The following is a 25671-nucleotide window of genomic DNA, read 5'->3' on the forward strand; positions in this document are numbered from 1 at the left end:
AGCCAATCCAGCCCAGCAGATCCCTCACTTCCACAGGCCCCTTATGCAGGGAATGCAGTACTGCTTGCAAGATTCTCAACTATGTTACAGCAGGAATTATCCAAAGCGTGCTTTATCATTACTAATATGACATTAAACAAGATATACAGAGTTTTGGACTCAGACTGGACACTATTGAAACGAATGTAGATAAAACAGTGCACAGAATCAACCAAAATACCAGGATGACAACAGAACTTCAGGGGCGACCGGAGGAGGCTTACGCAAAAATCGAGGATTTAGAGAATAGGTCCCGTCGTTACAACATAGGCATACGTGGACTCCCAGAAACCCACACAGACCTGGAAGGAGCCATGATCATTCTCATGAAGGAACTAATACCTGACATACTACCGCATCACCTAGAGGTCAACCGAATCCACAAAGGCTCGACAGCCCCGAGGTCTGACGGACTTCCGTGAGACATAATAGTGAAACCATTATGAAATAAAAGAAAAAACTAATGGCGGCCTCCAGGTACAAACAAAATCTTAATCTACTTGGAGCCCCGATCCAATTATTCATGGACCTTGCCCCCTCTACGGTGCAAAAACGAAGCACCCTAAAGCCGCTCCTACAGCAACTACTGAACTGCCAAATCAAATATAGGTGGTCTTTCCCCTTCAGATTATCCTTTACTTACAAAGGCAAGAATTACTCCTTCTCTAACTACCGTGATGACGAAGACCTTCTATTGGAATTGGAAATCATCTCTGGGGACCACCCGACTACACCGCCCACCAACCAAAAGAACAGGGCTTTGTCCCCCATTTCGTTCTCACAAAGGCCCAGAAACAACGGAAGACTCCAGTCACCAACCTGAGCGGATCAGTTTGAGCCCCCCCACAGGGGGTCCTGCATCTACCTACGGGGTATCTCCCCCCATTGACCCACAAAGGGTACCAGGTCTGATTAAGACAAGTTGAGCCCATATATGGAGGCTACCTCTCCAGAGGGAATTCAGAGTTTTCTCCAAAAATCACTAACCTTTCTAAATTTTTCTCTTCTTTCCTTTATCTATGGGGCGGTGACCCCCCCGATCTGGTTATACCCCTGTGGGTCACTGGAAACTCTATATCCCCTGGAATGAGGACACAGATGACTCCATATCTAGGTCTGGGTAAACGTATTCTGCAGAACCGCGATGGCGGTTGACCACTAAACTAAATACACCATCATCACACATAATGTACAGGGCTTCAATTCCCCCGTAAAGAAAACAAAAGCCTTCACATACTACCACAAACAAAAAGCAGATATCTTGATGTTGCAGGAGACTCATTTCTCCAAAACCTTGACCCCAAGATACCTCAGCAAAAGATACCCACAGTTTTATAGCTCTTCAGGCCCGGAAAAAAAAAACAAAACTTGGCGTAGCCATATGTTTCTCTCACAGAACATTTACACACTAATCAATGCATTTTTAATCGCACCGATTGCTGTATAAATGTGAATGGTGCCAAAATAGCGCCAAAAGTGTCCGATGTGTCCGCCATAATGTCGCAGTCACGATAAAAAAAAAAAAAAAAAAAAGCTGATCGCCGCCATTACTAGTAAAAAAAAAAAAAAAAAATTAATAAAAATGCCATAAACCTATCCCCTATTTTGTAGACGCTATAACTTTTGCGCAAACCAATCAATAAACGCTTATTGCAATTGTTTTACCAAAAACATGTAGAAGAATACATATCGGCCTAAACTGAGGACCGCGCAATTGTCAGTTCAAACAAAGCAGTGCCGAAACGCAAAAAGTGCTCTGGTCTTTGGCCAGCCAAATGGTCCGGGGCTTAAGTGGTTAAATGACCCGATAACGGTAGCAGAAATAGAGAAAGAGATACGCTTATACTTTAGGGAAAATCTACCAGCAACAACTTCCTCTGTAATAAATTGGGCAGCCCATAAGGCCACTATTAGAGGCAAAGTACTCCAACTGGTGGCACAATGCAATCGATCGAGACACCACAGTGACACGGGACCTCCTCAAGGAGCAAAAAAAAAACGACACCACAGGTGGACATCAGACAAAATAAACGAGGCTCGATTAGCCCTAAACTTAAGCCTTACCACAAGGCACAAATGCTGCACGATGGCCGATAAACACACTACACTGCTAGCGAGAAAATTAGTACCCCGCCCCTATATATCAGCATTACCTAAGCTGCGAATGAAAGCGGAAGTAAACCCATCCATAAAATTGTTTCATTTCTGGCACGTGCCGAAAATGTAACACTCCCATTGGTTGTGTTCTCAACCAAACTGTCAAACCATCCAATGGCTGGTGTCTAAACTGATCACATGTGCAGCATCATGGCAGTTGTAGATTAAACAGAGGCCAAGATGGCAGCTTCCTTGGCCTGAAAGCGATAGGGGGGTTCACTTACACTTGAATAACGGGCAGCTAAGTCAGAACTCAGAAAGAATAGTCACTGAATTCACAAAATTTTATGCCAAATTATATAGTACCTCAGAGAAAGTAGAACCGAATAAAATGGAGGAATTCTTTAGACACATCCCTCTTCCAAAATTACAGAAGGAGCACTTAGAATTAATGGACCAAGCGTTCACTGAAACTGAGATTGTACAGGCAATCAAGAATCTTAATCCCTCCAAAGCCCCAGGCCCAGATGAATTCTCAGGGCTATACTATAAGAAATTTCAAGAGATTCTGACCTCACATCTTTGTACCTTCTTTAATGCAATCAGGCAGGGCACGGCCCATCCTGCCCAGGAAAATAAAGCATTTATACATGTTCTCCCAAAACCCGGTAAAGATCACGGATGTTGGAAAATTACCGCCCTATTTCGTTGATCAACACTGACTTAAAGATTATGACAAAGATCCTGGCGGTCATTTCTAGCTAATTACATCCACCCAGATCAGGCGGGATTCGTACAGGGGCTTCTAACGGCGGAACAAACAAAAAGGGTCGTAGATATTATTTCCGCAGTCCACTCGGACTGGGACGGGAGGGGGTCAAGACAGAGAATGCTGCTATCATTGGATATTCACAAAGCATTCGATTCCCTGTCTTGGGACTACCACTTTGTCCTGACCTGACTAGGATTCGGAACTCACTTCTTATCCACGCTTAAAACTCTCTACAGCTCCCCGACGGCAGCACTAATGGTAAAAGGCTATTTTTCAGGCCCAATTAACATCCAAAAGAGGGACACGCCAAGGCTGTCCATTGTCCCCGCTACTTTTTGTGCTGGCACTAGAACCACTCGCGATACAGATACAAACCTCTGTAGATGTTAGGGGAATAGAATGTGGGGGCACCGGACACAAATGCATCCTTTTTGCGGATGATATACTGATGGCAGTCTCATCCCCCATTACCACCCTTCCCAACCTATATGCCATACTCAAACCATTCTCCATAATCTCAGGCCTCTAAATCAATCATGACAAATCACAGGCCATGAACATCTCCTTAGATGACACCATGATTTCCACCCTAAAACAATCTTACAAATTTATATGGAAAACCGATACCCTCCCATATTTGGGAATAAAGCTTATTCCATCTTGGAACACACAGTACTCCCAAAACTATCCTGCACTGTTTAAAAATCTAGGGGCAGACCTGACAAGATGGTCGACCCACCCGCCGTCGTGGTTTGGCAGACTACACTCGGTCAAAATGAACGTGCTACCGAGAATATTGTATCTCTTTAGGACACTACCAGTGCCACTAGCCAAACTGGATCTGAAATCATTTCAAACTAAATTCCTGTCATTCATCTGAGGGAACAAGAGGCCTAGGGTGAATATACGCACGTTACACGCCCCCAAGCAGAAAGGCGGATTAGGCTTTCCAGATTTGTTAAAGTACTACTATGCTGCACAGTTGGCACACATTACTAGATTCCATAGCTCATGACCACATCAAATTTTGATGCAGATAGAAGCTGAAGCCTGTAAGACACACCCAATCTCCTCCATTCTTTGGTTGTCTCCTAAGCAGAGACCCCCGATTCTATGTCCGGCACTTTCTATCTCCTTGAGCATCTGGGACAGATTACTTAAATATCACAACTTCCAATCCTTACATACTCCTTTAGCTCCACTATTGGGGAACGTGAGATTCACCTCGGGCCTCTCTCCCAGAACGTTTGAGTGGTGGACGAACAAGGGTCTACTGAGAATAGCAGATATCTGTGATCATAGGGGCATCCTAACAAGAAGGGCATTAGAGGATTATACACAGTCCTCACGAATTGTACTGAAAAAGTGGAATACATGAAGAGATGGGAGGCTGACATCCAGGAGAGCATTGAGCTGGACGAGTGGCACAAAATAGCCCAGGGGGCCACGAAATCCATCATAAATACTTAACTAATAGAAGCAAATTTCAAAGTTTTAATGAGATGGTATACGGTCCCAGCAAGACTGGCGACCTTCATACCCGAGGCTTCCCCTAGATGCTTTAGTGGCTGTGGACAACTGGGGACAATGTACCACATATGGTGGCAGTGCCCCAAGGTGAGACGCTATTGGATCAAGGTGTACAATTTCATATACACCCTCACCCAGGTAAACTTAATTAAATCCCCAAGACAGGCACTGCTAGGTGCCGAGATCGATTCAGCTTAAAAATCTCAAAGGCGTCTTATAACGTTTGTATTTACAGCAGCGAAAATTACAATAGCTAAATCATGGAAATTGGCAGTGGTGCCATTCGATCAGCTCAAACACAAGCTCTCCTGGATCATGCTTAACGAACGACTGACTGCGATCTTACATGATAAAATCCAACAGTTCGAAAAAATATGGAGCCCCTGGACCCGGTACTTAACAGGAGATCCCAGAACTATATTGATGTAAAGGGGCCGGCGGGGGCGGGGATCGGGGTCACTTTTTAAAAAACTCTAATGCTGCGTACACACGAGCGGAATGTCTGACAGAAAAAAATCTGACGGGAGCTTTTCATCATATATTCCATTCGTGTGTATGCCTCATCGGACTTTTTCCATCGAAAATTCTGACGGACCTAGAAAGAGAACATGTTCTAAATATTTATGACGGAACCAATTCCTATGGGGAAAACCGCCCGTCTGTATGCTGATCCAATGTACCAAAAATAACGCATGCTCTGAAGCAAGTACGAGAGGGAAGCTATAGGCTACTGGCTATTGAACTTCCTTTTTGTATTCCCGTCATACGTGTTGTATGTCACTGCATTCTTGATGGTCGGACTTTGGTGTGATCGTGTGTACGCAAGACAGTTTCAGCAGAATTCCGTCGGAAAAACCTTCAGAGATTATTCCGACAGGAAAACCGGTCGTGTGTACAGGGCATAACCCTTTCCTTCTTCCTTTCTTTATCTATCTCTCTTTAGGTACAATTACCTCTTCATGCCATCCCTAATTGGTCTGAAAAAAAAAAAGAAGAGGGTCCTAATGTTGAAAGCTAAAAATGTCAATTTAGCCTAGGCATAGACCTCACTTAAAAAACAGGAATGTAGCAATAATATCATAAATTACATCTCAGGAGACAAAATGTCAGTACCACATTACAGAAAGTTTATATTTGTTATAGATTGTGATGCTCTAAATACCACTTCGAAAATGTTTACTTATTTTGTACTTCTGTTTTCTGCGTAGAGGGTTCTTTACTGTAAGAGCGAAAAGGGTGTGGAATTCCCTTCCATAGGCAGTGGTTTCAGCGGGGGGCATCGATAATTTAAAAAAACTATTAGATAAGCACCTGAATGACCACAACATTCAGGGATATACAATGTAATACTGACATAAAAATCACACATACTGTAGTTTGGACTTGTGAATTTTTTCAACCTCGTCTACTATGTAACACACACACACAAAAGTTTCAGGCTGGGTTCACATCCAGTACAGATGCGACTCACAGCACGGGTCCGGTGCATCCCTGTTCTCCGAATCAGGCCCGAATTTTTGCCTGAATTCGGACCTGAAACTGAGCCAAAGACACACAGGACTCCTGTGCAATCCGCTCCACAGCCGCAACGGAAATGTGTGAACCGGCTCCACAGTCTCCTGTCATGCGAATTGAATGCAGAGAAATCCGCATCCAATTCGCACTAGTTTGAATCCAGCCTTAGGCAGGGGTGAGAAAAATGCTGTCAATTTACATAGTTACACAGTTAGGTTGAAAAAAAAAAAAAAAAGACACAAGTCCATCTAGTTCAACCTAGAGTCCTTGGAACTCAGCTGATCACAGATCGGAGTATACTGATTACATGATGTAAACAGAAGCCAGTCATCTTTTTTCTTTCCTCATGCTGACAGCGTGAGGAAAAAAGAATAAAGCCGATTACCTGGCTTCAGTTAGAGGGACATCGGTCCCACACAGTGACCACCAGTGCTGCTAATTAGTGCCCATCAGTGCTGTCAATCAGTGCCCCATTATCAGTGCAGCCTCATCAGTGCCACCTCATCAGTGTCCATCAGTGCACATCAATGAAGGAGAAAGATGACCTGTTTGGAAAATTTAAACACAAAACTACGAAAACGTTTTTTTTTTTTGTTTGTTTAGCAAAAAATAAAAAAAACCCATCTGTGATTAAATACCACCAAAAGAAAGCTTTGTGTGAAAAAAAAAATGATAAAAATTTCCTATGGGTACAGTGTAGCATGACCACGCAGTACACCCAAAATATTCTTTATTTTCATGTGACAACACTGAAGAAATGACACTTTGCTACAATGTAAAGTAGTGAGTGTACAGCTTGTATAACAGTGTAAATTTGCTGCCCCTGCAAAATAACTCACCCAGCCATTAATGTCTAAACCGCTGGCAACAAAAGGGAGTACACCCCTAAGTGAACATGTCTAAATTGGGCCCAAAGTGTCAATATTTTGTGTGGCCACCATTATTTTCCAGCACTGCCTTAATCCTCTTGGACATGGAGTTCACTAGAGCTTCACAGGTTGACACGTCCTCTTCCATTCCTCTATGATGACATGAGATGGTGGATGCTAGGGACCTTGTGCTCCTCCACTTTCCGTTTGATTATGCCCCACAGATGCTCAATAGGGTTTAGGTCTGGAGACATGCTTGGCCAGTCCATCATCTTTACCCTCAGCTTCTTTAGCAAGGCAGTGGTCGTCTCGAAGGTGTGTTTCAGGTTGTTATGTTGGAATATTGCCTGCGGCCCAGTCTCCGAAGGGAAGGGATCATGCTCTGCTTCAGTATGTCACAGTACATGTTGGCATTCATGGTTCCCTCAATAAACTGTAGCTCCCCAGTGCCAGCAGCACTCATGCAGCCCCAGACCATGACACTCCCACCACCATGCTTGACTGTAGGCAAGACACAGTTGTCTTTGTATTCCTCACCTGGTTGCTGCCACACACGCTTGACACCATCTGAACCAAATAAGTTTATGTTAGTCTCACCAGACCACCCACAGGACATGGTTCCAGTAATCCATGTCCTTAGTCTGCTTGTCTTCAGCAAACTGTTTGCGGGCTTTTTTCTGCATCTTCTTTATCAGACGCTTCCTTCTGGGATGACAACCATGCAGACCAATTTGATGTAGTGTGTGGCGTATGGTCTGAGCACTGACAGGCTAACCCCCCCCCCACCCCTTCAACCTCTGCAGCAATGCTGGCAGCACCCATACATCCATTTCCCGAAGACAACCTCTGAATATGACGCTGAGCACGTGCACTCAACTTTAGTCAACCATGGCAAGGCCTATTCTGAGTGGAACCTGTCCTGTTAAACCGCTGTATGGTCTTGGCCACCATGCTGCAGCTCAGTTTCAGGGTCTTGGAAATCTTCTTATAGCCTAGGGCATCTTTTTGTAGAGCAACAATTCTTTTTTTCAGATTGTTGAACTTCCAGTGACCAGTATTGAGTGAGAGCGATAACACCAAATTTAACACACCTGCTCCCCATTCACACCTGAGACCTTGTAACACTAACAAGTCACATGAAACCGGGGAGGGAAAATGGCTAATTGGGTCCAATTTGGACATTTTCACTTAGGGGTGTACTCACTTTTGTTGCTAGCGATTTAGACATTAACCTCTTCGCACCCGCGCTATAGCCGAAAGACGGCTGCAGCGCGGACGCTAACTGCCGGGAGGCCATCCCTGAACGTCCTCCTGTTTACTTCCGCAATGCGCACATCTGAGCTGGCCGTGTCCCTTGGACACAGCCAGTCACAGATCGCTGAAAACGGCCAATCATAGCGGCCGTTTTCAGCGCGATCGGCGGTGCCAATGAGAGTTGATCTCATATGTAAACATATGAGATCATCTCATCGCCGGCTCTCCCTCCTCACACAGAGACAGCGTGTGAGGAGGGAGAGCGAACCGCTGCAGCGGTAAGTGTAAAAAAATGTCCCTGCCATCTGTCTCCAGTGCCATCTGTCATCAGTGCCACATATTAGTGCCACCTGCCATCAGTGTCACGTGTCATCAGTGCCACGTATCAGTGTCATTTGTCATCAGTGCCACGTATTAGTGCCATCTGTCATCAGTGCCACGTGTCATTAGTGCCATGTATTAGTGCCATCTGTCATCAGTGCCACATATTAGTGCCATCTGTCATCAGTGTCATGTGGCATCAGTGCCACGTATTAGTGCCTTCTGTCATCAGTGCCACGTATCAGTGCCATCTGTCATCTGTGCCATGTATTAGTGCCATCTGTCATCAGTGCCACGTGTCATCAGTGCCACATATCAGTGCCATCTGTCATCAGTGCCACATATTAGTGCCATCTGTCATCAGTGCCACGTATTAGTGCCATCTGTCATCAGTGCCACGTATTAGTGCCATCTGTCATCAGTGCCACGTATCAGTGCCATCTGTCATCAGTGCCACGTCAGTGTCACATGTCATTGTCCTGGTGCTCAAGGGCCTTCAAAAGTGTAATAGCTAGTCAACAAGTTAGATGTGTAATTTATGCTCCTAGAACACCTGATGGTGCTCCCTGCATGTTGGGCCTGTCTATGTGGCCAGGCTGTGAAAAAGTCCCACACATGTGGTATTGTAATACTCAGGAGGAGTAGCAGAATGTATTTTGGGGTGTTATTTGTGGTATACACATGCCATGTGAGAGAAATAACCTATTAAAATGACAATTTTGTGGGGGGGGGGGGGGGGAGAAATCTTCATTTTGCAAAGAATTGTGGGAAAAAATGACATCAAAAACCTCACCATGCATCTTACTAAATACCTTGGAGTGTCTACTTTCAAAAAAGGGGTCATTTGGGGGGTATTTGTACTTTCCTGGCTTGTTACGGTCCCAAGAAATGAGATAGGCCATCAGTACATCAGGTGTGATCATTTTTTTATGATTTGCACCATAGTTTGTAGACTCTCTAACTTTCACAAAGACCAAATAATATCCACTAATTTGGGTTATTTTTACCAAAGATATGTAGCAGTATAAATTGTGGCCAAAATTCATGAAGAAAAATTAATAATTTGCAAAATTTTATCACAGAAACTAATAAAAATGCGTTTTTTTTTTTCAAAATTTTCGGCCTTTCATTTATAGCGCAAAAAGTAAAAAACCCAGAGGTGATCAAATACCACCAAAAGAAAGCTCTATTTGTATGAAAAAAAAGGACAAAAAATTCATTTGGGTACAGTATTACATGACTGAGTAATTGTCAAAGTGTGAGAGTGCTGAAAGCTGAAAATTGGTCTGGGCAGGAGGGGGGTTTAAGTGCCCAGTTGTCAAGTGGTTAATGGCTGGGTGTTGAGTTATTTTGAGGAGCAGCAACTTTACACTGTTATATAAGCTGTACACTCACTACTTTACATTGTAGCAAAGTGTCATTTCTTCAGTGTTGTCACATGAAAAGATAGAATAAAATATTTACAAAAATGTGACGAGTGTACTCACTTTTGTGAGATACTGTATATATAATTTAGAATGCTTTCAGAAATAAAAAAAAAAACAAAAAACGAATTAACACTTCTATCAATTAACAAAATGGAAAGTAAACGAACAGAAGATAAATCCAAAATAAATAATATTTGGTTTACAGTCTTTGGAACAACCTACCTGCCGAGTTCCTTCAAACATCCTGGAGAACTAACCACAGATCTTCTGTGGATGCAGACTGCCTCAGATCCTTCTGCCTTTTCCTGTAATCCCAGACAAACCCGGTGATGTTGAGATCAGGGCGCTGTGGGGGCCAAACAATCACTTCCAGGACTCTTTGTTCTTCTTTACACCGAAGATTGCTTTTAACCACTTGCCGACCGCCTCACGCATATATACGTGAGCAGAGCGGCACGGGCAGGCAAAATCACGTACCTGGTACGTGATTGCCTTCCCGCGGGCGGGGGGTCCGATCTGACCCCCCCCCGGTGCCATCGGCGGTCGGCGTTTGGCTGGGAGAGTTGAGAGACGAGGGGGAGACCATCCGATCGTGGCCCCCCCCTCGCGATCGCTCCCAGCCAATGAGAAACATCCCCTGCCTCTGTATAGTACACAGAGGCAGAGGATGTGATGTCATCTCTCCTCGGCTGGCCAGTTTCCGTTCCAGCACCGAGGAGAGTAGACATGTAAGTGCACCAACACACACACACACAGTAGAACATGCCAGGCACACTAAACACCCCCGATCGCCCCCCGATCCCACCCCAATCACCCCCCCCCCCTGTCACAAACTGACACCAAGCAGGTTTTTTTGTTTTGTTTTGTTTTTTTCCTGATTACTGCATAGTGTCAGTTTGTGACAGTTAGCAGTGGTAGGACAGTTAGTATTAGCCCCCTGTAGGTCTAGGGTACCCCCCTAACCCCCCCTAATAAAGTTTTAACCCCTTGATCACCCCCTGTCACCAGTGTCGCTAAGCGATCATTTTTCTGATCGCTGTATTAGTGTCGCTGGTGACGCTAGTTAGGAACGTAAATATTTAGGTTCGCTGTCAGCGTTTTATAGCGACAGGGACCCCCATATACTACCTAATAAATGTTTTAACCCCTTGATTGCCCCCTAGTTAACCCTTTCACCACTGATCACCGTATAACTGTTACGGGTGACGCTGGTTAGTTCGTTTATTTTTTTTAGTGTCAGGGCACCCGCCGTTTATTACCGAATAAAGGTTTAGCCCCCTGATCGCCCGGCGGTGATATGCGTCGCCCCAGGCAGCGTCAGATTAGCGCCAGTACCGCGAACACCCACGCACGCACCGTACACGCACCGTACACCTCCCTTAGTGGTATAGTATCTGAACACATCAATATCTGATCCGATCAGATCTATACTAGCGTCCCCAGCAGTTTAGGGTTCCCAAAAACGCAGTGTTAGCGGGATCAGCCCAGATACCTGCTAGCACCTGCGTTTTGCCCCTCCGCCCAGCCCACCCAAGTGCAGTATCGATCGATCACTGTCACTTACAAAACACTAAACGCATAACTGCAGCGTTCGCAGAGTCAGGCCTGATCCCTGCGATCGCTAACAGTTTTTTTGGTAGCATTTTGGTGAACTGGCAAGCACCAGCCCCAAGCAGCGTCAGATTAGCGCCAGTACCACTAACACCCACGCACGCACCGTACACCTCCCTTAGTGGTATAGTATCTGATCGGATCAATATCTGATCCGATCAGATCTATACTAGCGTCCCCAGCAGTTTAGGGTTCCCAAAAACGCAGTGTTAGTGGGATAAGCCCAGATACCTGCCAGCACCTGCGTTTTGCCCCCTCCGCCCGGCCCAGCCCACCCAAGTGCAGTATCGATCGATCACTGTCACTTTTTTTTGTAGCGTTTTGGTGAACTGGCAAGCGCCAGCGGCCTAGTACACCCCGGTCGTAGTCATACCAGCACTGCAGTAACACTTGGTGACGTGGCGAGTCCCATAAGTGCAGTTCAAGCTGGTGAGGTGGCAAGCACAAGTAGTGTCCCGCTGCCACCAAAAAGACAAACACAGGCCCGTCGTGCCCATAGTGCCCTTCCTGCTGCATTCGCCAATCCTAATTGGGAACCCACCACTTCTGCAGCGCCCGTATTTCCCCCATTCACATCCCCAACCAAATGCAGTCGGCTGCATGAGAGGCATTTATATGTCCTCCCGAGTACCCCTACCCAACGAACCCCCCCAAAAAAGATGTCTGCAGCAAGCGCGTATATAGACGTGACACCCGTTATTATTGTCCCTCCTGTCCTGATAATCCTGGTCTTTGCATTGGTGAATGTTTTGAACGCTACCATTCACTAGTTGAGTATTAGCGTAGGGTACAGCATTGCACAGACTAGGCACACTTTCACAGGGTCTCCCAAGATGCCATCACATTTTGAGAGACCCGAACCTGGAACCGGTTACAGTTATAAAAGTTACAGTTACAAAAAAAAAGTGTAAAAAAAAAAAAACACACAAACAAAAATAAAAAAAAATAGTTGTCGTTTTATTGTTCTCTCTCTCTCTATTCTCTCTCTGGTGTTCTGCTCTTTTTTACTGTATTCTATTCTGCAATGTTTTATTGTTATTATGTTTTATCATGTTTGCTTTTCAGGTATGCAATTTTTTATACTTTACCGTTTACTGTGCTTTATTGTTAACCATTTTTTTGTCTTCAGGTACGCCATTCACGACTTTGAGTGGTTATACCAGAATGATGCCTGCAGGTTTAGGTATCATCTTGGTATCATTCTTTTCAGCCAGCGGTCGGCTTTCATGTAAAAGCAATCCTAGTGGCTAATTAGCCTCTAGACTGCTTTTACAAGCAGTGGGAGGGAATGCCCCCCCCCCCCCCACCGTCTTCCGTGTTTTTCTCTGGCTCTCCTGTCTCAACAGGGAACCTGAGAATGCAGCCGGTGATTCAGCCAGCTGACCATAGAGCTGATCAGAGACCAGAGTGGCTCCAAACATCTCTATGGCCTAAGAAACCGGAAGCTACGAGCATTTTAGGACTTAGATTTTGCCGGATGTAAACAGCGCCATTGGGAAATTGGGAAAGCATTTTATCACGCCGATCTTGGTGTGGTCAGATGCTTTGAGGGCAGAGGAGAAATCTAGGGTCTAATAGACCCCAATTTTTTCAAAAAAGAGTACCTGTCACTACCTATTGCTATCATAGGGGATATTTACATTCCCTGAGATAACAATAAAAATGATTTAAAAAAAAATATGAAAGGAACAGTTTAAAAATAAGATAAAAAAGCAAAAAAATAATAAAGAAAAAAAAAAAAAAAAAAGAAAAAAAAAAGCACCCCTGTCCCCCCTGCTCTCGCGCTAAGGCGAACGCAAGCGTCGGTCTGGCGTCAAATGTAAACAGCAATTGCACCATGCATGTGAGGTATCACCGCGAAGGTCAGATCGAGGGCAGTAATTTTAGCAGTAGACCTCCTCTGTAAATCTAAAGTGGTAACCTGTAAAGGCTTTTAAAGGCTTTTAAAAATGTATTAATTTTGTTGCCACTGCACGTTTGTGCGCAATTGTAAAGCATGTCATGTTTGGTATCCATGTACTCGGCCTAAGATCATCTTTTTTATTTCATCAAACATTTGGGCAATATAGTGTGTTTTAGTGCATTAAAATTTAAAAAAGTGTGTTTTTTCCACAAAAAATGCGTTTGAAAAATCGCTGCGCAATTACTGTGTGAAAAAAAAAAATGAAACACCCACCATTTTAATCTGTAGGGCATTTGCTTTAAAATAATATATAATGTTTGGGGGTTCAAAGTAATTTTCTTGCAAAAAAAAATAATTTTTTCATGTAATCAAAAAGTGTCAGAAAGGGCTTTGTCTTCAAGTGGTTAGAAGAGTGGGTGATGTGTGACATAAGCTTCTAAATGTTGTGCATAAAATGCCAGGACAGTTCAAACCCCCCCCAAATGACCCCATTTTGGAAAGTAGACACCCCAAGCTATTTGCTGAGAGGCATGTCGAGTCCATGGAATATTTTATATTGTGACACAAGTTGCGGGAAAGAGACACATTTTTTTTTTTTTTTTTTTTTTTGCACAAAGTTGTCACTAAATGTTATATTGCTCAAACATGCCATGGGGATTTGTGAAATTACACCCCAAAATAAATTCTGTTGCTTCTCCTGAGTACGGGGATACCACATGTGTGGGACTTTTTGGGAGCCTAGCCGCGTACGGGACCCCGAAAACCAAGAACCGCCTTCAGGCTTTCTAAGGCCATAAATTTTTGATTTCACTCTTCACTGCCTATCACAGTTTCGGAGGCCATGGAAAGCCCAGGTGGCACAAAACCCCCCCAAATGACCCAATTTTGGAAAGTAGACACCCCAAGCTATTTGCTGAAAGGTATAGTGAGTATTTTGCAGACCTCACTTTTTGTCACAAGGTTTTGAAAATTGAAAAAAAAAAATTTTTTTTTCTGGTCTTTCTTCATTTTCAAAAACAAATGAGAGCTGCAAAATACTCACCATGCCTCTCAGCAAATAGCTTGGGGTGTCTACTTTCCAAAATGGGGTCATTTGGGGGGGGGTTGTGCCATCTTGGCATTTTATGGCCTTCAAAACTGTGATAGGTAGTGAGGAGTGAAATCAAAAATGTATGCCCTTAGAAATCCTGAAGGTGGTGCTGGGTTTTCGGGGCCCCGTACGCGGCTAGGCTCCCAAAAAGTGCCACACATGTGGTATCCCCGTACTCAGGAGAAGCAGCTGAATGTATTTTGGGGTGCAATTCCACATATGCCCATGGCCTATGTGAGCAATATATCATTTAGTGACAACTTTTTGTAAATTTTTTTTTTTTTTTTGTCATTATTCAATCACTTGGGACAAAAAAAATAAATATTCAATGGGCTCAACATGCCTCTCAGCAATTTCCTTGGGGTGTCTACTTTCCAAAATGGGGTCATTTGGGGGGGGTTTGTACTGCCCTGCCATTTTAGCACCTCAAGAAATGACATAGGCAGTCATAAACTAAAAGCTGTGTAAATTCCAGAAAATGTACCCTAGTTTGTAGACGCTATAACTTTTGCGCAAACCAATAAATATACGCTTATTGACATTTTTTTTACCAAAGACATGTGGCCGAATACATTTTGGCCTAAATGTATGACTAAAATTTAGTTTATTGGATTTTTTTTATAACAAAAAGTAGAAAATATCATTTTTTTTCAAAATTTTCAGTCTTTTTCCGTTTATAGCGCAAAAAATAAAAACGGCAGAGGTGATCAAATACCATCAAAAGAAAGCTCTATTTGTGGGAAGAAAAGGACGCAAATTTCGTTTGGGTAGAGCATTGCATGACCGCACAATTAGCAGTTAAAGCGACGCATTGCCGAATTGTAAAAAGTGCTCTGGTCAGGAAGGGGGTAAATCCTTCCGGGGCTGATGTGGTTAATGACATTGGCTGCATGTTTGGGGTCGTTGTCCTGCTGCAGAATAAATTTGGGGCCAATCACATGCCTCCCTGATGGTATGGCATGATAGATAAGTATCTGCCTGTATTTATCAGCATTGAGGACACCATTGATCCTAACCAAATCGCCGACTCCATTTGCAGAAATGCAGCCCCAGACTTGCAAGCAACCTCCACCATGCTTCACTGTTGCCTGCAGACACTCATTATTGTATCTCTCTCTCTCTCTCTAGTCCTTTGTGAACAAACTGCTTTTTAAATTGTTTCTATGTCCTATGCACGAAAACTGTGTGCAAGTGTACATATACAAATTGATGCGGTTTTTGAAGGCAAAAGGTGGTCACACCAAATATTGATTTGAATTTCTCTGCTGTTCCTTTACCGTACTTTCCATTGTTAATTGATAAAAATAAACTAACACTACTATTTTCGAAAGCACTACTAATTTATAGCATTTTTATATATATAATGAAAGGGCGTATAGGGGAAATAGGAATAGCTCCTCTGGCAAAAAGGAGCTGCTGCACAAAAGGGCTCTGTTTAGTGCTCACAAATGCATACATCAGACACTCTTCAAAAGGTTATGAACTACAGAACATATTGATACAGATTATTTACAATCAAGCTCATCTGTTACGTTTATGGCTAACATGTAAGAAAACTTTGGGGGGGGATTTACTAAAACAGGTGGAACAGAACCTGGTGCAGCTGTGTATACAGTGCCTTGCAAAAGTATTCACCCCCCTTGCCATTTTTCGTGTTTTGTTGCCTCACAACCTGGAAATAACATAGATTGAGGATTTGCATCGTTTAAATTTACAGAACATGCCCACAACTTTGAAGATGTGTTTTTTTTTTTGTGAAGCAAACAAATAGGACCAAATAACAGCAAAATCAATGTACATAACTATTCACCCCCCTAAAGTCAATACTTTGTAGAGCCACCTTTTGCAGCTATCACAGCTCCAAGTCACTTTGGATAAGTCTCTATGAGCTTGCCATATGTTACCACTGGGATTTTTGTCCATTCCTCCTTGCAACACTGCTCCAGCTCCTTCAAGTTGGATGGTTTGCCCTTTTGAACAGCAATCTTTAAGTCTGACCACAGATTTTCTATTGGATTGAGGTCTGGGTTTTGACTAGGCCATTCCAACACATTTACATGTTTCCCCTTAAACCACTCAAGTGTTGCTTTAGCAGTGCGTTTGGGGTCATTGTCCTGCTGGAAGGTGAACCTCCATCCTAGATTCAAATCACACACAGAGTGGTACAGGTTTTGCTCAAGAATATCCCTGTATTTTAGTACCATCCATCTTTTTCTCAACTCTGACCAGTTTCCCAGTCCCGACTGCTGAAAAACATCCCCACAGCATGATGCTGCCACCACCATGTTTCACTGTGGGGATGGTGTTCTTTGGGTGATGTGATGTGTTGGATTTGCGCCAGACATAGCGTTTTCTTTGATGGCCAAAAAGTTCAATTTTAGTCTCATCAGACCACAGCACCTTCCTCCATACATTTTGGGAGTCTCCCACATGCCTTTTCGCAAACTCAAAACATGCCATTTTGTTTTTTGCTGAAAGTAATGGCTTTCTTCTGGCCACTCTGCCATAAAGTCCAACTCTATGGAGCGTACGGCTTATTGTCATCCTATGTACAGATACTCCAGTCTCTGCTGTGGAACTCTGCAGCTCCTCCAGGGTTACCTTAGGTCTCTGTGCTGCCTCTCTAATTAATGCCCTCCTTACCCAGTCCGTGAGTTTTGGTGTGCAGCAGTCTCTTGGCAGGTTTGCTGTTGTGCCATGTTCTTTCCATTTGGTTATGATAGATTTGATGGTGGTCCTAGGGATCAAAGATTTGGATATTTTTTATAACCTAACCCTGACTTGTACTTCTCAACAACATTGTCCCTTACTTGTTCGGAGAGTTCCTTGGTCTTCGTGGCAGCGTTTGGTTAGTGGTGCCTCTTGCTTAGGTGTTGCAGCCTCTGGGGCCTTTCAAAAAGGTGTGTATATGTAATGACAGATCATGTGACACTTAGATTGCACACAGGTGGACATCATTTGATTAATTATGTGACTTCTGAAGGTAATTGGTTGCACAAGAGCTTTTTATGGGCTTCATAACAAAGGGGGTGAATACATACGCACATGCCAATTATCATTTTTTTTATTTCTGAGAAAAAATGTTTTATGTATGTGTTTTTCTAAATTTTACTTCATCAACTTAGACTATTGTGTTCTAAACCATCACATATAATTCAGATTAAAAAAACATTGAACTAAAGGCTGTAATGTAACAAAACAGGTAAAAAGCCAAAATACTTTTGCAAGGCACTGTAGTAACCAGCTTCCAGTATTTAATTAATCAGCTTCCAGGTTTTAATTATCAAAGCTTAAAAGGATAAGTTCACTTTCTGTAACATGTTACGTTACAAGTTACATCCTGAATATGGGTGTAACATGTTACAGATGCACCAGCCCCCACAACCCTTGATCCCCCAGTGTTCTGTGAATGTGAAAACAGCAAGTACCAACAGGCTTTGTGGCTGTCAGCTTGTAGTTTGCAACCAGGGTGCTGAGTGCTCTAGGTAGTTAATTGAGTCTTCCTGTCAGCTTCTGTCCGACATACACACGGGCCGAATGACGGACGTTTTGGTTTTTTTTTAAACCGGCCGTTGTCTCCTGACATTCGTACAGGGCTTAACTGCCTGTTGGTGGGCGCAATGCTTTACAGGTCCCTAACAAAAACATAAATAAATGCATATTTTCTACCTGCAAAAAAAAATGTGCATTTATTATTATTGTAAAGGTGAACTTATCCTTTAAATTGAACAAGTTAGACGCCGATTGGTTACTATGCATAGCTACACCAGATCCTGTGTGCACACGTTTTAGTAAACCTGCCCCCTTTATGTTTCAGTTTAGGAAAACCCAGCTATGAGAAGCATATAAAGGAAGCTTCTCCTAATTACTATTTACCTGGCTTTATGCTGATCCAATAGCTTCAGTAATTTGAGCGCAGATAGGATTTTTGACTTCTGAATGGCAATACTCATACTGGGACAGTGACTGACAAGCTATTGAAACTTGACAATGCCACATGAAAACTGAAATTTTTAAGTCAGCAGTGGCTGTCCAGATTTACTCTAAAGGCAAAATTAGAACTGCTCTATTACAGACTTGGTTCAGTTTGAATAAAAGTGATGTTCAGCAGCTCATTACAACCGGTAATATTTTTTAACAGTTTTAGCCTCGGTTCACACTGCCGCGACTTGAGAGTTCAAAGTCACATGACAAGTCGTGCCCCATTAACTGCAATGGAACTGCTCTGATGGGAGTGACTCAAGTCGCTCCGACTTAGATAAAGGTTCCTGCGCTACTTTTGGTGTGACTTTAATACGCCTTGCATTGACTTCTGTTGAAGTCGTATGCAAGCCGTGATGAAGTCGAGAAGGGATGTCGGATACAGTCACGCAGAAGTCATGGCAGTGTGCAGGGCCGGTGCTACCAGTAGGCAATCTAGGCAGCCGCCTAGGGTGCACTGCTGCCTAGGGGCGCCCGGCCACTGGTTTCCCTCCGCATCTGCAGGCTGCAGCATGTAACTAACTCAGTCTGAACGGTAGTGTAATTAGAGATGCAGCACTGGAGCCAGCGCTAGAGGAAGCAGAGCCGATGCTTCCTGTATAGTGGCGCCCTCTGTCAGAAGGGCAGGGCTAAAGGGGGTGGAGCCAATGGGGCAGCAAAATGAGGTTTTGCCTAGGGTGTCAAAAATCCTTGCATCAGTCCTGGCAGTGTGAACCCAGGCTAAGTGTATAACTCCCGAAGTGTGTGACACAGTAAATAGGCAGCCTTGAAGTTCATCCATAGGTCAGCATGTTTCAGTAGGCAGAATTGAGAGCCTCGAACGATTAAGCTTAAGAGAAAATTTTTACTGAGTGGGGGATTCCTACAATGCAAATCATAGGATACACGTGAACAAAAAAAATTTCAGGTAGACCGTGGTCATGGCTATTTTAAACTGAATGTTTAACCACTTGCCTGCCAGGCCAATTCTGACATTTCTCTCCTACATGTAAAAATCATAATTTTTTTGCTAGAAAATTACATAGAACCCCCAAACATTATATATGTTTTTTTTTTAGCAAAGACCCTAGAGAATATAATGGCAGTTGTTGCAACTTTTTTTCTCACACAGTATTTGCGCAGGAATTTTTCGAACGCGTTTTTTTTTTTGAAAAAAACAGTTTTGTGTTTAAAAAAAACAAAACAGTAAAGTTAGCCCAATGTTTTTGCATATTGTGAAAGATGAAGTTACGCCGAGTAAAACGCTTCAAAATTGCACAGGCTCGTGGAATGGCTCCAATGTTCGGTACTTAAAAATCCCCATAGGCGACGCTTGAAATTTTTTTACTGGTTACATGTTTTGAGTTACAGAGGAGGTCTAGGGACAAAATGATTGCTCTCGCTCCAACGTTCGCGGCGATACCTCACATGTATGGTTTGAACACCGTTTTCATATGTGGGCGGGACTTACGTATGCATTCGCTTCTGCGTGCAAGCACACGGGGACAGCGGTGCTTTAAAATTTTTTTTTTTTTATTGTTAATTATATTTTCTTTTTTATTTTGACACTTTTTGAAATAAAAAATGCTATTGGATCAGCATAAAGCCATGTAAACATCCCTTGTAATATGAATATGACATGACAGGTCCTCTTAATAGTGAGATATGGGGTCAATAAGACCCCACATCCCACCACTAGGCTGGGAAGCCTGAAATTAAAAAAAATAAATAAAACGATCACCGCTTCCCAGCTGAAGCGGCGCCGTTTTTTTGAATGGAGGGGCCTGGCGTGACGTCATAACATCGCGCCCGGCCTCCGACGATCAGAGACTCTGGCGACCATCTGGTCCGCCGGAAATCTCTATGATCTACATCCGGCGCCGGCGGATCCGCTCTCCACCTCACCGATCGTAACAAGCACCGGAGGGCGGGGGACGTCCCCTCTCACCTACTGTAAGAACGATCAAGCGGCGGAACGGCCGCTATGATCGTTCCTATGGTGTAGAGATTCGCCGGCTGAAACCGGCAATATCTGAATGATGTCTAACTACAGGCATCATTCAGATATACCTGCTCAAAGCCCAGGACGTCATAACGGTGGGTGGGTGGGAAGTGGTTAAATAAAAAGGAACTTGATAAAAGAGCTGCTACCTGCAGTGAATATTGCTCCTTCAGAAGAAAAAAAAAAAAAAAGTATGAATGGAATTATCTCCCCTTTCTTAATTCCACAATTAATAGATTGCAGCATATGGCCAGGGAAATATTCCTGGTTAGGGAATTTAGGGAAAATGGCAATATACAAGATGGATATCTTATCTCGTTTCCTATATCTATATCAAACATTGCCTATAGCTCTTCCACGGACTTTCTTTCGGTCTCTCAGATCGAGCTTGCTTCGCTATATCTGGCCGAATTCTTCGGCTAGACTTTGCTACGATATTCTGGTAAAGCGGAAGACAGAGGGGGGAGCAGGTTTACCACAGATGGAACTTTATTATATAGCCTCTGTATTGACTAGAATACTGGATTGGTTCCACTGTGGGAGAACAAAACAGTGGGTAGCCATTGAACAGCAAATAGAGCTCCCTCTGGTCTCTCTTCCGTGGATCGTACCTAAATTTCATCCAACTAGACAAACACTTCCACCTTTGACCCAGTATCTATTATGTCTGGGATCGGACTGTTCGAAGGTGGGGGTGTCTCTTCAGTACAAGGTCCATTAACCCAATAATGGGTAAGCCAGAATTTTTACCTGGCTTGTCGTCAGATAGGTTTTTAAGATGGACACTGCTGACTCCCTCCCCGATTACACAAGCTTTGTCATCAAAAGGACTCCAGCCACTGAACACGATTTTGACTACTGAATGCAATTATGTGGGTCAGTTTTTTCACCATTTCTAAAATGACCTCACTTCATAGGGATTTAACGCCATTTGAATCTTTGTAGTGGGCCTATAGGATGTTCTCTTCACTATTTCAACGCTTTATGGTATACTTCTATCACACGCATTCCCTTCAAGCCCGTACTATATCGGAGACTGGGAGAGAGAATTGGGTCATCCGATTTCCATAGAAGAATGGAAGAAAGCTTTTTGGTTTTGGTTAACTTTCAAATCTAGTTCCTTGTCTTATATACAAGAAAAGAACTATAAAATACTAACTAGACAGTACAGATGCCCGGTGAGGCTACATAGAATCTCCCAGAATTATCCTGAGGAGTGTTGGCGTTGCGGAAGAGATGTATGTACAATGATTCATATATGGTGGACTGGACATGCCCCCAGATAAGAGATTTCTGGGAGATTGTATTTCAAATTTTCTCTTATGTAAACTGGCTTATCTTACCAGAAATCTCCAGAAATAGCTCTGTTATCCATATACCCGGGCTCTATGCGAGAGGTCACAAAAGGACTGCTCCCTTACCTAATGTCCGCCGCACGAATAATCATACCCAGACATTGAAATACAAGAGTTGCTCCCACAGTGGGTTGCTGAACTTAATCAATTAAAGAGAATGGAGGAAATAACGGAGAGTAGTATACAGGGAAACCATCATAGGTTTATGGAAGTGTGGTCACCTTGGATAGAATTCTTGAGCTCGGATATACTAAGATCCCATCTTTGAAAAGTTAAGGTTTATGAGTGAGACTCTGATTTGGTGTGGCTTCGCTGTTATGCTTTGCTGCGGTTGATGGTCGAAAGGGGGCTTCCCAGAGGTTTGTGTAGGTTTTGTTCATGTTTGTATTGTGTGTTTTTTTTCTCTCCTTCTCTCTCTCTACGGGGCAGATATCTGCCTACGAGGAACACTCGACAGCACAAAATAGTCATTATGAAAGACTAGCTAAAAATACCTAATTATATGGTTTTGGTTCTTTTCTTAGCCTTTATGAATTGTTATAAAGTAAAATTTGGAGCTGTCCTAACAATTATAATGTAATAGGTATATGTGAATTCACTATCTACGTGCTGTGCGTGAAACTTGTGTAAATACAAAATGCTTAATAAAAATGTGGTTAATGAAAAAAGAAGAAAGAAGAAAGAAGAAAATAAGCTGCTACTACGTCAATATGCCCCATCATTGCAGGAAGCTGCTATTTGCCCACCCCCCAGTGATGCTAGTTCCTATTTCCAGGAGCTCTGCAATGTCCCATCTCCAGTGTTGGATGGAAAATCTGTCTGCGACAAGTGGCAGCCATGGTGAAAGATTCTTTCAGCAATTTTTTTTGCCAAAAAGCAGTAGATTTCTATGCACAGAACTGAAAGTCACAGAATGAATGTTGCAGTACATGAAGTAGAGGCAGAAAAGTTGTATAAGCACTATGATTCTTCATTCTATGGTGCCAGTAGAGGCAGGCAAAAAAAAAAAATTACCTGATGAAAATGCCATTCCAAAACATGTATTAAAGCCGGTTATAGCCAGAATGTCATCAAAGCTTCCAGCAGCCATTAACAGTGTTGGAATACCCTTATCTACTCCATAGCCTTCTTTTTGAAGAAGCAGCATAGAGGGAACTACAACAGCAGGAGACACAGCACCGAGAACAAAGCTAGTCAGAGAAAAAAAAAAAAAAATCAGAAAAGTTATGTTTAGTCAGGAATTCCTGGACTGTCCTAAACAATATTGGAAAATACAGTTAAAATGAAAAGTGCATGTAAACCCTTAATGAAGGACATTTCATTTTCTAAAGCATTGTGTGTCATAAGCATGCACTTCATAAACTGCTGCTAGTCATTCCTCAGGAAGGATTTGCTAATGGTGACAACAGTGGATCTTGTCTGTGCAATGTGCATCAACATGGTCACTTACAATCACCATCAGGAGAGCCCATGACGGTGAGAACACAGAAGCGTAACTGGGAGGCAAGGAGAGAGCCTTGCCACCCCATAACAAAGTGCTGGAAAAAAAAACCTTCATGTCAGGATCAGCAGGTGTTCTTTCAATGAAAACCACAGATTTAAAAATATTGTATATTACTTTAACCCCTTTACACCTAAGGGTAACACAAATGTTAATGCCTAGGTACCATTTTGCAACTTTGACATGTGTTAGTAAAACTGTACATATCCTCATAACTACTTTGTGCATCCAGGTGGATCATACCACATTTTTTTCAGGACAAATTGGGACTTCACTTTGTGGTAAATGGTAAGGATTTCACCTGCATCTTTCTTTTCATTATCAAAGAAAAACTGGGCCAAAATAGTAAAATAAATCTTTTTTTTTTTAAATTTAGCTGTATATATTAGACATGTGCACAGCCAAAAAATGTGTTATTTTCGTTTTCGTTTCATTAGTTTATTATTTTTTTCGTTTTTCGGGTCATTCGTTATGATCGCGATTCGTAAATTTGTTCATTTGTAAATGCGTTAATTTGTACATTCGTTCATTTGTACATTTTTACATTTGTAAATTTGTACATTCGTAAAATCGTACATTTGTAAATTAGAAAATTCGGAAATTTGTAAATTCGAAGTTTGAAAATCCAAAAATTCAAAAATCTGAAACAGTAACTAACTATTAAATTATAGGTATTGTAATTTCCTTTCAAATTTGACTGTCAGTGAACGTAACAAATACCAATTTATCCGAAGTTATGAATTATCCAAAATGAATGCTGCATCTAAACAAATGGAACGGAACAAATTAATAATAATACGTTGTTATTATTATTATTGTTATTTATTATTATTAATTCATTACGTTCCATTCCGTTTTTTCGGATCATTCATAACTTCGGATAAATTTGTATGTGTTACGTTCACTAACAGCCAAATTTGAAAGGAAATTACAATACCTATAATTTAAAAGTTACTAGTAATTACTAATAGTTAAGTTATTATTAGTTAACTATTATTTCAGATTTCCGAATTTTCGAATTTACAAATTTACGAATTCACTAATTTACTAATGTACGAATGTACGTTCATAAATTGCGAATGTACGAATGCCCGAATTTACGAATGTCCAATTTTATCGAATTTACGAATATTCGGAAAAAATTTGTTAAACGGGTTTTCGTTAATTCGGATATTCCCGAATTAACGAATTTGTCGAAATTCGGTAAAAAACGAATTCGGAATGGAACGAATTGCACATGCCTATTTCTTGTTACTAACACCAAAGAACCCGAAATTAATTCTCCTACTTCCGACAAATGCAGTGATACCACATACAGTGAGGGAAAAGTATTTTATCTCCTGATGATTTTTTTTACATTTGCCCACTAACAAAGAAATGATCAGTCTATAATTTTAATGGCAGGTTTATTTTAACAGTGAGAGACAGAACAAAAATATCCAGAAAAACGCTTTTAAAAAAAAAGTTATAAATTCATTTGCATTTTAATGAGGGAAATAAATATTTGATCCCCTATCAAATCAGCAAGATTTCTGGCTCCAAAGTGTCTTCTATACATGTAACTAGCTGAGATTAGGAGCACTCTTAACCACTTAAGGACTAGCCTCATTTTGGATTTTAGGTGTTTACATGTTTAAAACAGTTTTTTTTGCTGGAAAATTACTTAGAACCCCCAAACATTATATATTGTTTTTTTTCTAACACCCTGGAAAATAAAATGGTGGTCATTGAAATACTTTTTTTTGCATCGTATTTGCGCAGCGGTCTTATAAGCGCACTTTTTTTTGTAAAAAATTCACTTTTTTGAATAAAAAAATAAGACAACAGTAAAGTTAGCCCATAATTTTTTTTATATTGTGAAATATAATGTTACGCCAAGTAAATTCATACCCAACATGTCACGCTTCAAAATTGCGCCCGCTCGTGGAATGGCGTCAAACTTTTACCCTTAAAAATCTCCATAGGCGACGTTTAAAAAATTCTACAGGTTGCATGTTTTGCGCTACAGAGGAGGTCTAGGGCTAGAATTATTGCTCTCGCTCTACCGGTCGCGGTTATACCTCACATGTGTGGTTTGACCACCGTTTTCATATGCGGGCGCTACTCATGTATGCGTTCGCTTCTGCGCGCGAGCTCGTCGGGACAGGGTGCTTTAAAAAAAAATGTTTTTATTTTCTTATTAATTTTACTTTATTATATTTATTTTTGCACTGTTTTTAAAAAAAAAAAAAATTTGGATCACTTTTATTCCTATCACAAGGAATGTAAACATCCCTTGTAATAAAAGCATGACAGGTCCTCTTAAATATGAGATCTGGGGTCAAAAAGTCCTCAGGTCTCCTATTTGGACTAAAATGCAAAAAAAAAAAAAAATAAAGTCGTTTGAAAAAATGACAAAAAAAAAAAATGCCTTTAAGACATATGG

The 25671-nt window shown here is 42.1% G+C and overlaps 1 protein-coding gene across 3 annotated transcripts in view; it reads right to left on the reverse strand.

The window, feature by feature from the left end:
• Nucleotides 1–25671, reverse strand: part of LOC141110382 (sodium/hydrogen exchanger 9B2-like) — a 134140-nt gene that overhangs the window by 41614 nt on the left and 66855 nt on the right. For all 3 annotated transcript variants that reach the window (XM_073601721.1, XM_073601712.1, XM_073601704.1), the window contains one exon: nt 22760–22935. In XM_073601721.1, the coding sequence (XP_073457822.1) occupies nt 22760–22935 (176 nt within the window). The remainder of the gene's footprint in view (nt 1–22759; nt 22936–25671) is intronic.

This window comes from Aquarana catesbeiana, linkage group LG01 (assembly GCF_042186555.1).
Source record: "Aquarana catesbeiana isolate 2022-GZ linkage group LG01, ASM4218655v1, whole genome shotgun sequence".
NCBI classification, from domain to species: Eukaryota; Metazoa; Chordata; class Amphibia; order Anura; family Ranidae; genus Aquarana; species Aquarana catesbeiana.